At 48.4% G+C, this 12,565-nt stretch overlaps 5 protein-coding genes and 1 non-coding gene across 6 annotated transcripts; 1 reads left to right on the forward strand and 5 right to left on the reverse strand.

Annotated features, from left to right (window-relative positions):
* Positions 1 to 458: 458 nt before the first annotated feature.
* FOBCDRAFT_323700 (GPR1/FUN34/yaaH family-domain-containing protein) lies at positions 459 to 1,396 on the reverse strand (the record flags this gene model as incomplete). Its single annotated transcript, XM_031191487.3, has 5 exons — positions 1,280 to 1,396; positions 1,031 to 1,226; positions 859 to 969; positions 763 to 808; positions 459 to 714 (listed from the first exon to the last, which is right to left on the reverse strand). The coding sequence occupies exons 1-5, from the start codon at positions 1,361 to 1,363 to the stop codon at positions 459 to 461; spliced, it is 693 nt and encodes a 230-aa protein (XP_031032718.2). The 5' UTR covers positions 1,364 to 1,396.
* Positions 1,397 to 2,072: 676 nt separating this feature from the next.
* FOBCDRAFT_280382 (uncharacterized protein) lies at positions 2,073 to 4,042 on the reverse strand (the record flags this gene model as incomplete). The annotated part of the gene is made up of 6 exons (XM_054707154.1): positions 2,073 to 2,605; positions 2,836 to 3,150; positions 3,218 to 3,314; positions 3,364 to 3,599; positions 3,650 to 3,814; positions 3,913 to 4,042. 6 exons carry the CDS (start codon positions 4,040 to 4,042, stop codon positions 2,073 to 2,075), a joined length of 1,476 nt encoding a protein of 491 aa, XP_054563129.1.
* A 563-nt stretch (positions 4,043 to 4,605) lies between these two features.
* FOBCDRAFT_t220 lies at positions 4,606 to 4,679 on the reverse strand. The gene has a single exon. It is a non-coding gene; the product is annotated as a tRNA-Val (tRNA).
* Positions 4,680 to 5,074: 395 nt separating this feature from the next.
* FOBCDRAFT_232646 (galactosyl transferase GMA12/MNN10 family-domain-containing protein) lies at positions 5,075 to 6,673 on the reverse strand. The gene has a single exon (XM_031191489.3). It carries the CDS (start codon positions 6,196 to 6,198, stop codon positions 5,101 to 5,103), a length of 1,098 nt encoding a protein of 365 aa, XP_031032720.2. The 5' UTR covers positions 6,199 to 6,673; the 3' UTR covers positions 5,075 to 5,100.
* Positions 6,674 to 6,929: 256 nt separating this feature from the next.
* Positions 6,930 to 8,698, forward strand: FOBCDRAFT_232648 (uncharacterized protein). The gene is made up of 2 exons (XM_059609902.1): positions 6,930 to 7,055; positions 7,170 to 8,698. The coding sequence occupies exons 1-2, from the start codon at positions 6,973 to 6,975 to the stop codon at positions 8,644 to 8,646; spliced, it is 1,560 nt and encodes a 519-aa protein (XP_059466016.1). The 5' UTR covers positions 6,930 to 6,972; the 3' UTR covers positions 8,647 to 8,698.
* A 1,897-nt stretch (positions 8,699 to 10,595) lies between these two features.
* Positions 10,596 to 11,313, reverse strand: FOBCDRAFT_207475 (uncharacterized protein; the record flags this gene model as incomplete). The annotated part of the gene is made up of 3 exons (XM_059609200.1): positions 10,596 to 10,825; positions 10,959 to 11,063; positions 11,130 to 11,313. 3 exons carry the CDS (start codon positions 11,311 to 11,313, stop codon positions 10,596 to 10,598), a joined length of 519 nt encoding a protein of 172 aa, XP_059467958.1.
* Positions 11,314 to 12,565: the final 1,252 nt, after the last annotated feature.

Genomic DNA, 12,565 nt, shown 5'->3' on the forward strand with positions numbered 1-12,565 from the left:
TTGCGGCCTACAGAAGCAATTCACCTACAACCCCCGAGTGGGAATGACCATGCTCGTGACGGGTCCAATCTCGCAAGTCTCTGCACGACGTGCCAAAAAGTCTAGTCTAAAATTCCATCAGTATATACTAAATTTGCCTAAGCTTACGACGAGTTTACCTGAGTCTTTTCATCCCTTAGGTTAGAAGTCATATATTTTGTTGCCGTCCGAGGCTCTCTTTTGTCTTGAACCTCAATAATATCCTTGTCAAGAGGAACATTGATAGCGATGGATATTCGAGTTAAATTAAGGGGGACGAACGGGAAGAGTGTCAAGAATATTCAGTCGTTGATGCTCGATCAGTGTCGTTCCATAGTTTTCGGTGGCCTCGTCCAATGCGATATCATTCTTCTCATAAAATACTTTGATCACACAAATTCAATCTCTCCTCAATCTCAATTATACCGATCAAGAAGCAATCACAATTGCTTGCGAGTCTTTTTGAAGAATCTTGACGTATCCCCGCAAGGCAGCTCGAATGGAAGTGCATCAGCGCACATAACGGCAGCACAGCTGTAGTATCCCAAAAGACCGGAGACAAACCCAAATACACCGGCAGCTTTCATGAGATTCTTTGCAACCTCGACCTTTCCATCAGCATGGGCGAAGTTGGAGGCCGCGTCAAGGGTGAAGCAGAAGAAGATAGTGGTAAAGATGCCAAAGGAGACCAGATTACTAATGTTTGTGAGCGTCACGGGGATCAGAAAATGGTAGGTTTCTTACATTGGAGCTGATCCAAGCATGAAAAACAGTGTCAAGACTGCCCAAACTACATAAAGGTTAGTTATTGGATAATGATAAGCACCAATAGAGACATACTCAGAACGTAGAATCCCAAAGCGTTATGATACTCGGATGTCGGTCCGCCATACGACTCAAGGACACCGAGCGATGGACACAGGATGACGCCGTAACCACCATAGAAAACAGCTAGAGAAGTGATTAGCTTCAAATAACAGCTTCTACGTCGAGATCCGTGTTAGTCACTCACCATAGGCGCTCAATGCAGAGTATCCGAAGGTGTTACCGCGGGCCATCTCCCACTGAGCAGAGACAAACATGCAAAGGCCAGCGGCAAAGCAAAGGTTGCCAATGAAGATTGTCTGGGTCTCAACTCCACGGAATCCCATCATGGACAAAGACAAAGTGAGAAGTGTAGTGGCGAAGGTGCCCATGGCCAATGGGGACTAACCAGCCACGTCAGTTGCAGTTCGGATAGGAGATATGGTAGGTGACATACAGGATTGCCGATTTGTTGACCCAAACCCAGAGCCGAAGGGCTCGGTGAGTGAGAGCGGATCTCTTCGATACTTTTGGTGGCCATGATGTTCCTTGTACAGCTTTTCGATAATTCTCAGGCTAGTCAACTTTATCAAGTCGTCCGAAGGAGAATAGTGAGCCTCAGGACTTGGCATGGCCGCCTTTTATAGATACATCCTCCCTGCACTCTGCAGAATTTTCTTGCCTTTGCTTTTCTCGAGCCGCGTCTCAACATTTAGGTAATAGTTAACCCATCATTACCACCGTATTATTCTCCATATGCAGTGGCGTCGAAGTGCAAGAGTTAAAACTCAGACTTTATTGATTATGGAGGAAACCGTTAGCTAATAGGTATGCACCAGCCCGGACTAGTGCCCCGAATTTCCCCGGACCATGGAGCAGTTTTGCGGGGTTAGTGTTTTCATGGGGTAATAGGGTATCACGGGACAATGCAAAGAATGAAAGAAAATGAAAAGGAAAGACATCGGTGGGGGATGAGATTAGGGCTAAGCCGCGACTAGCCCGTAGTTGGCGAGTGACACTGAAGAATCGAGATCATGTCTCGGCCAGATAGGTACAAAATTTACTCTGCCTCACATACCAGCAGATACTAGGAGTATAAAGCAACAAGTCTACTACCAAACAGCTCAAGATTCCTCGCATAAGTATAAAATCTATCTTAGCCTGCGTAAGTCCATAGATCCCTTTACAAATTGCCCATGCAACTTGTGAAAGCCGTATTCAACGATGCTTCATCAAAGGTCCACAAGGTATCAAACAAAGCGATACTTCATATATGGAATGACATTTTTAATGAATGGAACCTTTGTCGGACCAAATTCGCAAGCCTGAACTTGCTGGTAGGTATAAGTCGCCGGCAATCCCCCAATCGAATAAAACTTTGTGTCCTCTTTCTTGCACGGCACAGGCATTCGAGCGTTGGTCCAGCGGCTGTAAGAGACACTACCAGAAGAAAATTCAAGTCTCTTCTTCTGAAGAGGTAGCTGAATTAGAATATCTTCTACTGCTTTGTTGGCTTTGATGAGGTTATCGAGAGGGCCTTTCAGATCGTTCCTGAAGCTCCTCTGAATACTGATAAGGCCATCACGAACTTTGCGGCCTGATGCCGTCTTGGACAGCTCAGAGTTTCTGGCCCACTTGACAGACAGGATCTGATTGATTGTCGTAGCAGCAGTCTTTGCGGCGCCTGCATGATTGCTGATGAGGTTGAAAGTCCCAGTGAGCTTCTTCAAGCCTTCTGCTGCCTGTGGGAGATATTGAGTCACTCTGAAGGCCTTGACGATGTCTTTCAAAGAGTTTATCTGTTATTCGTTCATCAAATTTAGATAAAAAGCCTCATCCGACGGAGTTGTGGTATACTTGATGGCGTTCCGAGTAATCTGCGTCATCTTGGGGATGTTTGCAAGTGCCTTCCCTGCAGCGATAGGAACACCTTGCAGACTCTTGACTGCTGCGACTGTGCTTGCATTTTCAAGAGTAAGCCAAACCTTCCAGGCTTGGTACGATTTGTCTTACACTTCTTGAACGCGTTGGCCGGCGTCGATCCTTTACAGGCATTGTTTTTGCAGATGTTGGCCTTGACTGAGTTGACTTTGGAGGCAACAGTCCTCAGACGCGCTTGAACTTGCTTCGAATAGGTCTGAACATCTGTTGTCCTTTTCTTGAGAGTTTCGAACAAGGCAACCCATTTGTTCAGCATCCGGACAAAATCGCTATCGATGACGCTGTCTGCGTTTTCAACGTAACTGGCGTAAAAGGCACGAACTTTCGGTCCGTCCCATGTTCCGGTATAGCATGACATGACAGCTTTGGAAAGCCTCTTGTATGTTGCTACGTCAATCTAAAACTTTATTAGTGGCTGTTCAATACACAACATTGTGTCAATGGGCCGACATACCTCGGGAGCTTGAACGAAGGTCCAGCCATTCGTAGCTGCAAGCTGATTCTTGACCACCGATGCTCTGTCTGTTGGTGTAATCATTGTTGGAAAGACACTTTGGAAGGTTAGTCAACGATGAATGCGACACGATCAACTTAACATACAGTTTCCTCTTTGTGTATCCAGTCAAGATATGGCCCCGTTATATGCGCATTGATCTGACCATCGAAACTGGGCTTAGCATTCGAACTGCTGCCCCAGTAAACTGAATTAGAGAGACAAGTGCAATTCGTTTCGGCGTTGTTCACAAAGTCGTCACTGCCAAGTGCGTCTCGGACAGCGTCGCAGATATTCACTTCTTTAGGCACAATTTCTGTATCAATCTGTGTACCGTTGATGTCTGTATCATTGAGGATAGCTGGGAAAGTGCTGGAAGCTGCGGTATCCTACCATTAAGGGGTCTCGGGTAGTTCGGATATGTAATACTGCTATCACAGTTGATGACTCCCCAAACATCGCTGCAGGCTTCATCGATGTGTTTCTGCTCAGCAGCATCAGTATGAGAGAAAAGGGCACCGAGGAGTATATAAAATGAAAAGGCCTTCCTTGCAAAATCTTGCTGAGTGAGTATTGATAAATGTATAAGGTTTTAGCTGCTGAATGCAGAATATAGCATTGTATTAAATACTTAAAACTCGTCGTCGTTCGCATACTCATTGTTAGAAGCCAAGGACCCAGAACATCGTCGCAGCCAGCCACTTGCAGTACAAGCTGCCTGCTAAAGCCTTCCAGCTCCTCAGCCTCATTGCTATTGTGCGAGTCCTTCCAAGCGGAACTTTCCATGCTGCGCATCAGTAGCCCGTTTCTGGGCGCCGGATGAAGTATAGTAAGGTCCTGAGACAAAGACACTTGATGGTAGGGCTGAATTTGCAGAGCGTTGGTAACTTGCAAATGGCTTAGCAGCATAACGTCCCCTGTGAGGCTTAAGTCTTAATTTTATGGTTACTGAACGCCATGGATATGGCGATAAAATTCCTTTTGTATTCGGCCCTCTCACGCCACTAAGAGTCTGGCCTGAACGACCGGCCTTCGCAGGCTGATTGCAGATCCCGAATGCTAACCAATGTTTCTCTTCTCTATAGGTGTTTTTATTGTTCTGTTTGCAGACAAGCCTCATGAATTGCTTGGTGTGTGCGAGAAGATATTGGTGGAAGGTTTCTCAAGCCATAGCTGTCCTGCTCGATCTTTTATACATGGAGGGCTTTCAATGCAAAAGAAAAAAAAAAGCTTTGCCGCTTCAACTTGGATTCTAAGCCCTTTAGCAATGATACAACCTGCTGGGTAATGTCCCCAACATCATACCGAGGCAAAAATACGTATCACTCGATGGGCATAAGGCAAAAACGTGGTTCCGCCCGGGATCGAACCGGGGACCTTCTCGGTGTTAACGAGATGCCATAACCAACTAGACCACGGAACCATGTCAATTGGATGTTAGACCGAAGCCGAGTTGAGGCTGAAGTTCTCCGCGCGTCGCTTACCATTTCTACTCTAACTGGCTTCCAAACACCATGGCGCTCGCGATGAAAGAGAAAGTTTGCAATGTTTGCAATTTACCTTTCTTGCATATATATCTAGGAATGTTTCTTCTACCTGGATATATAGTCTTTTTGAGACGGTATTTATACGCGTGCCTTCAGGCCTGGGACTGTCAGAAATGCGTGCCGGGTAAGTATAGGAGTAACAGGAGTTCATCATGCAAGTAAAACAGTTCATTCTTTCTATAACGTAAATACGTGCTTGTTTAAATAGTAGAATTATTAATTGATGATAAGAATGCTCTGAAATCTAGTTATATATAATGATAAAAGCTATTCCAGATCGCCTCTCAGCTCGATGGTTCAGAGCCCGGACCAAAACCCCCGAATGCTTGTCGTCGCATTCCTTTGAACCTCCTCTTTCGACCATATACTTCTGGTACCCTCCAACATCTCGGTCCACTCATTGATCAACTTATCCCTTCCACCACGACCTGCAAAATGTAGTAGGAAGTCGCCTCGTCTCGCATGATAGTCCTCCAAGCCATCTTCGTCCGCCTTCTCAACGAAGTCTGTGGGCGACCCTTTAGGATAAGTGTTGAACCATTCTTGAGGAATAACTTGAACGTTTGATTTGAACTTTGGTTCATTCATAATGATCTCCATGGCGCTTTGCTCAGTGAATGGAAGCGAAACGTTGGGTCTGTAGTATCGAAATGCAGCGATGTCGCTGAACAGCTCGATTGCCCACTGGTTAACCCGGACGAAGAAAACGCCATTGTTAAGGCCGTTCCAGTCGTTCGTTACTAAGAGATGTATGTCATCGTGCTTCGTCTCGTTGCTTCGCTCGGGCTCTGAGTCGTCTGTGTCTTCGGTTTCATCAGACTCATCAACGTCGTGAGGCGAAAGAAAGCTCGATAAAGGGCGACACTGATCGAGAATCAAGGTGTCGCGGTCCACCCAGAATAGCCATTCCAACCGTTCCTGGGCAGGTTTCACCATCTCGTCCAAGAGGAGGGACAGGATGAAGGCAGGTTTGTTCCAGAGCGAATCAACAACTGGAGTACACATTACCTCCAGGTCGTTGTCATGGATCATGCTATGCAGTACATGCGTACGCAGCGCCTTCTGGTAGTGTTCCTGAACCGAGCCAAAGTGTGCAGTGACTCTTCCGATTCGTACGTCTGAGGATGGGTATGGAGACATATGCCGGCATGCATTCCGTATCGTCTTTGCTTCTAGTAGAAGGGAGGAGTTCAGCGAGGGTAAACATTGGTTTCCACCATGAGGGTGAACAAGAGAAACAGGATCTTGCGTGGTGCCATAAGTAAAAGATTTCGGCCAGCTCCATTCACCGTAGAATGTGTAGGCTTGGTAGCAAAGGAGGATGCCAAAGAGAACAATGACTGCTTTTAAAGCAACGGCTGCTGTTGACCATGGTAGTCGCTTGAGTTGAAGCATGGTGATTGTTGATTTGCCATTCTGGTTCGTCAGCAAGATCTGACTACTTATATTGATGGTACTGTGGTTCTAGGAAATGCGAGAGAGCTCGCAAAGGGGCCCCATGACTTGGCCATTGAGAAGACTTCATTGAGAAGTCGTGACGATAGCTCGGCATCTGCCGTAACAAACCCAAATGATGCCTAGTTCCAATCCTATTTCCAAGCATATTTTTAACGTACAGGGATTGCCATTTGGGGAAGCCCTCCGCACTTCATTACGTCGGTTCATCATGGGACAAAGTGAAGTTCCATGTTAGTGCAGATATCCAATAAGAATCACGCGCCTCATTTCCGCGGTGACATAATCGTGGTGGCAGTGATGTTGGCTAGCCCTGTAGCCCGGATATCGAGGGCTAGCGTGGAGATAAAATTAAGACGAAACTGTCACTTAAGACACGCATTAGTACAAATACGGCAAGTAGTCTCTTGACACGAGCTAGATCCCTCGGGAATACGAAATATCCATCATTAAAAAGGAAAAGTCGCTTAAAAGCATCTCGCTTCTCGGCTAAGTCGGCGACATGAAACAGCGGCCCACGGTGGGGTCGAGTTACGGCAGTACCAATGAGCTTGCGGGCTACGGTGGCCCGCGGGCATGGGGGTTGCAGCGAACGCTTGGACGAGTCAACCATCACGAGCTAGCACAGCCCTATTCATACTGGTGATGTTATAAGTCAAACCAGGCTCCCCAATATGTAGCTCTGGTTAGCCCTCTCGTAACAAATGGATCACCATGGCCACCATACAACCTCAAGATCACCCACCAAAGAAGCGAACCAGGGCCAAGGTTCCCAAGGTCAGAACAGGTTGCAAAACTTGGTAAGTTTCTGAGACCTCGGGTCGGCAGAAGAAACTCGGGCTGATTGGTAATCTAGCAAGTCAGTTACTCGGACAATAGCGAATGGCACGAGCTGTAGGACTAATCTAGTGTTGCAGACGTCGCCACTTGAAATGTGACGAGGGAAAACCTTCCTGTCTTCGTTGCTTGAGGGACAAATGGACATGCGATGGCTATTCACAGAGTAGCCCCGAGCCGCTTTACGTCAGCGGCACTTCGTCATATGAGTTGCCTTTGCATCCGAAGTCCGATGAAATGACCAGCGGGCCCAGTATATTATGCCCAGCTTTGACAGGCGGAGTGTTGGCCAGTAGAGCTGATAATGCTCTCTATTACCATACGAGAGAATGGGTGATCCCTGACCTTGAAATGATTGATGGCTCAAGAGAGTTCTGGCACGATATCATATTACCACTATCCTACTCAAACGTTGCCATTAAACACGCGCTATGTGCACTGGGGGCTTCTCATCAGCGGTTCCTCGCATCATACCCAGGGAACCTCAACAACTTGAGCCATTCTATCGACTACGACTACCAAGCGAATCTCAAATACAGCGAAGCTATTGCTCTAATGCGTCCAGTCATGGCAGAGAATTCTGCCTCCAACATACAGACCGCATTACTATGTTGTACGATATTTATATGCATCGAGAACTTACACCGCCGTTACGCAGACTCGGTGCGCCATCTTCGCGCCGGTTATCAACTTCTAGAATCACTACGCGCCGCTCGATCGCCGGAAACATCACCGAACGGAACGAGCTGCCCACCAGAAGACCGGAATGCCGGAGTTTTTAAGACGTTAGCCGCAATGTTCTCCTCTCTTGGAAAGAGTGTCGGTGCTTTCACAGGAGATACGGCCTTCTCTAATATCACCCAGTGCGCCCCAGAGATAGATGTGGGTAATCCCAAAACGCCCTTCTTGACTATCACGGAGGCTGAAGTCTCTCTGTCGGCCTTGAACGCATTCTTCGATGAATGCCTCTTTGGCAGTGACACTCTACCCGACATCGATCAGAAAGTCGGCTGCAAGAGCCTTGCACAAGCAGCAACCGAATCGTTCATCCATGCCCTGGATTTAATAAAACCCCTCTTCCTTTCATGGACTTCAAGGATGCAACTCTTTGTCATGTCTGTCCAGATAGCTCCATTTGGAACCCTGGAGAAACGTCGCTTGGCAGTGTTATCACTATATCAGACAACATGGTCAGCTTTCCTCAACACAGACCCTCACAACACAGGGTTCGCGAAGAGTGACTACGAAAGAATACTCAGTAAGATTGAGCAGATTGTTGCGCTAGAAAACTCTCAAACCCGGCCGATGTTTGCTTTTGACGGCCATCTAGTTCGCGAGCTTTCTACAATTTGCGCTTCATGCACGGACACCGAGATTCGGAACAGATCGATCATGATACTGCGGTCAATGAACAGACGTGAAGGGGTCTGGGATAGTTGGGAGGTGGCGAACATCTACGAGAAAGTCTTCAAAGGACTAGAAGACGGTACCTTGTCATTCGACAACCTGCCATGGGGTTTAACACAGCTATTGAAAGAGCTATCTAATTGAAGTTTACTGCAGTTTAATACACGACATGATGATCTTTGTATTTTATTGAAGCCCGTGATGGCTTATCCAAGTCTGCAAGGTTGGACCCTGCACTTCTCGATCAGACCAAGGTCTGACGTCTCCAGGCGGCCACTAAGGCCTATGAGAAGCCAGTGGCGGGGACCAGACTTGGCGTAAGACAGCTGTATGGAGTGCCAAAAATAAGGAAAACAGAAATGGGCTGGGGGCCAAAACGCCCGACTGGAAGCCTCAATCGCCCGGTTTCGTCGTTGTGCTGACGATCAACACCTTGCTGTGATGTTTTGACTGTTATCCTGCGCAATAGCGCACAAACAGCACGGCAGACAAACCTCCTCCAAGTGCTATTGCGATGGCTTTCATGATCTCTTCTCATCATTAAATATAATCCGCCTTGAGACACAATACAATAACTCAAAAACCAGTTACCCGTTCAGAGGATATTTTGACAACACAAATCATTCGGTCGAGGTAATGTGACAGGATTCGATTGCGGCTAGCTATCTTATTATATCCAGCTATGTTAAATTAATGACGATATTCACATCAGGGTCTCTCAAAGCGTTGTCCACAAGGATGGCCCCATGGTCCTCGGTCTTGGACACCATGCCGTCTTCGCTGAGAAGCCAGCGCTCTGTATGTTTGTACAATACGCATGCCTTGTTTGGGGAACTTATATCCCAATCTGTTTCCTGGTCGAGGTGATATCGCCGTTAATCGGTGCGATTCCGAGAGGCCTTGGAGCTTGGCGAGCTTCCGCACGATGTGCTTCCGCGAGCGATCTGTGTAGTAGAAATCGTCTCCCTCTCTGGTGGTGACGATTTGGTGAGGTGGTCAGCGTCGTAGGGTGCACTCACTGGGTCCAAGCAGTGGACATGATCGATGTCGTGGAGGTCGTCTCCAGGTCGGACAGAGCCTTAGGTGCTGCGCCTGACCATTCGCCAGCCATCCAAGTAGCCATGCTTGGTGAAGCAGCCGGCAAACCTTTTGAAAAACCAAGTTCAACAAGTTCAACGCGTTGAGCATAAGCTCTCGGCCACAAGTCTAAACTGCAAATGACACAGATGCTGTTCAAGTATCTGCCCTTTAGTGATAAGACGAGGGTGTAGTGTCCGGAATAGCTCAGTCTTGAAGAAGCTCGCTTGGCACGTATCCCACAGGTCCGGCGCATTGCTCACGGCGTCCTGGACCCTAAAGCCGGCCACGAGTGAGCCCCAATACACGCCGTCATCACCATAGCACCAATGGAACATGATGTATTGTTGCCGACGGCACCAGCGATGTTGAGGGCAGCTGTTGATGAGCGGGGACCCACAGACTGTGGTCTCGTCTCACCAAGCTCAGCGGAGCCTATCCCTCGACTCTAGGCCTCTCTGCTGCTGGCCATCGCCCGAGCCAATGCAGATAAGTGACCCGCCCAGCTCCTTCCTGTATTTGCCTTGCCCTTCGGAGCAGACCTCCAGGTTCTACCGGCAGGAGAGGATCGAGAGGGTTTGCGATTTAGCACGACGGGGCGTTTGCATTTCGGCGGATTTTCTGGACAAGCGCATCTATCTTTGACATCAGTCAGTTGGATCAACAAGCCACGGCCGTGGCCACTTACCTTCAAGAGATCTCCGCCCTGGTCACCAACTCAGGGTCTGCCCAGTGGTCTCCATGATGATCCACAACACCTTACGCTCCGTTGCCTGACCCGACGCCAAAGCCTTAACAAACTACTCCAAAACTGGTGACCGATCTGCAAACGATATCTCGAGCTTCGTGTTCTCCAGGGAGACTTTAATTGCGCGCATAAATCTGGCCTTGGTCTGCCTCGCTAGGTCGTTTGTGGTGACCTCCGATATCGCTTCGCGCTCGGTACGGTGGCTATTAGAAGGCGAGGTCTCGATAGAGACATGCTTGTCTCGTCTCGTAGGAAGTTCCATATTGGGTCAAGGGAAGTCGCTGGTATGTCCGGGAGGTTTTGTGGAGGGAGTTTGTCTGTTGACGGTGCGCTCGGTCAGTTGGGAAAACAAGGAAGAGATCGAGGAAGATGCATAGGAGGTCAAGTCGATCGCGGAGCCGGTAGATAATAGGAATGCGAGTATCGTGGAGGCCATTGTCTGGGTGACGATGAGAATGAGACCGTCAATATGCCTGATGATGATAGCGGTGACGAGAGCTATGGTGGATCATAGAGTTGGGTTTCGTTAGACACGGCTTTGACACTCGAGCTGATTGTTCCATTTATCCTGTAGGTAGGTTGGCAAAGACAGAGTCAGTCCATCACCAGTTGCCCATCTCTCCACGCTTACCTGCATAGCCACCGCATCCCGACACCATGGTCAAGATGAAGCTGCAATTCTCTCTTTTGGGAAGGTTGTGAAGCCAGAGCGCAGGTCCCGACGCCCGACGCCCCCCTGTATTACTTAATCAAACCTGCACGCTCTCTAGGTCCCCGCCACCCGTCCTGAATCAAAACAAACAGTTCCAGAGACCGGCACCCATTCCGAGAACAACCCGTAAAACCTTTGCAGAGGGAACCAATGTGCACGAGATGTGCTTCATGAGTGTGGCACGATCGATCCCATGAGCTTGCTGCGTTTCATCCCAACCCTTGACGTTCCGCGAGGGTCTTGACGAGGTCACTGCTGAGCCACTTATGCTCATTGTGGTTCGCACTCGGGAACTAGCCGTTCAAATCTTCAATGAAGCTCCAACGCAGAGGCCCACTTTAATGCGATGGGCGCCAGGTTCTGATAGCCAGGACGGATGTCTCCTGCAGGCCGGTGTGCTTGACTGCTGTTGATTACGTTGAGTGAATCTAGGATTAGTAGTTCACTAAAGAAACCCGAGCACTGTCTTTGCAGCCGTTTTTTCCCATTATTCTCGCTGTCTTTTCTTTGCTGCTCTTCCTTTGTTCCTCCGCGTCCTCCGCGTCCTCTGCTATGAAACGTTTCCCTGACGGACAGGTACGTGCTGAGAAACGCCTTTGCATACATGACTGACAGATTGGCTACCATCTAGACTACAAGCTTTGAACGACCCACATGCCCTCGCTGACGAAACTAGCCCAGCACCGCAGCGCGGCTTGATCAAAGAAACTTGCTCAGCGAAACTTCCTCTACAAGCTATCGGATTGCCAGAAATGAGATCCCCGTCAATTTGCACAGTTGGGTAGGAGTGGAACACAGACCTGGATGGAGGTCTCATCTGTCGGTCGCCAACTTATTGTCTGAGTCCAAAGACCCACCCTCTGCAGCTCGACCGATCAGAGTTGCTTTCGGCCTGGCACAATTCGCCGTGCCTCTGCTCTTCTTAATGACTAGTAAGAATTAGCGACTCCAGTGGTTTCAATGGTATCAACAGGAGAGGAGAAGCGCGAGCGAGACCTAGATTATAGCTCTCCTGCCAGGCAACAGATTATCTATGAGGAGAAGAAGATCTTGAACTTTGTTCTGGAGATCTGGGATTCGTCTCCATCTGAGTCGACAGCATGAACAAGAGAATGGCTTTGATCGATATTTAGGAGCATTGGCAATCGTGCTGGGTCATGGCGACGACGCAAGGAAACAATGCAAGATGTTCATTCTGTCCGATTTATGCGTCTAATGTCATCATGGGCGGAATCCCGGATTGATGTGCTAACTCTGATGACGGACCTCCTGGCCGAATAGCGTTGGGCAGTTATTTTAATGTCTTATTGATGCTCTTTGCCCTAGTGGCAGCAAATGTGCTAGATCTCTGCCTCTGGCTTCCAGCCGACATGGTAATCTCGGATACCATCCGTAGTAATTGTCGGATGACAATGTGACCTAAAGTTAGCACGACCAAGTGTGTGACCAACAATCGTGTAAGAGGAAGAGACTATTAATTAAGGCAGGCAGGCACCTAGTAATGCTGCCATTCACACGTCTGACAA

Source organism: Fusarium oxysporum, chromosome X (genome assembly GCF_013085055.1).
Source record: "Fusarium oxysporum Fo47 chromosome X, complete sequence".
NCBI lineage: Eukaryota > Fungi > Ascomycota > Sordariomycetes > Hypocreales > Nectriaceae > Fusarium > Fusarium oxysporum.

Excerpts from the sequence above, each read along its gene's own strand:
- FOBCDRAFT_232646 (XM_031191489.3), bottom strand. The coding sequence starts at position 6,198 with ATGCTTCAACTCAAGCGACTACCATGGTCAACAGCAGCCGTTGCTTTA.
- FOBCDRAFT_232648 (XM_059609902.1), top strand. The coding sequence starts at position 6,973 with ATGGCCACCATACAACCTCAAGATCACCCACCAAAGAAGCGAACCAGG. Across the intron at positions 7,056-7,169 it reads GTCAGAACAGGTTGCAAAAC|TTGCAGACGTCGCCACTTGA; the intron begins TTGGTAAGTTTC and ends ACTAATCTAGTG.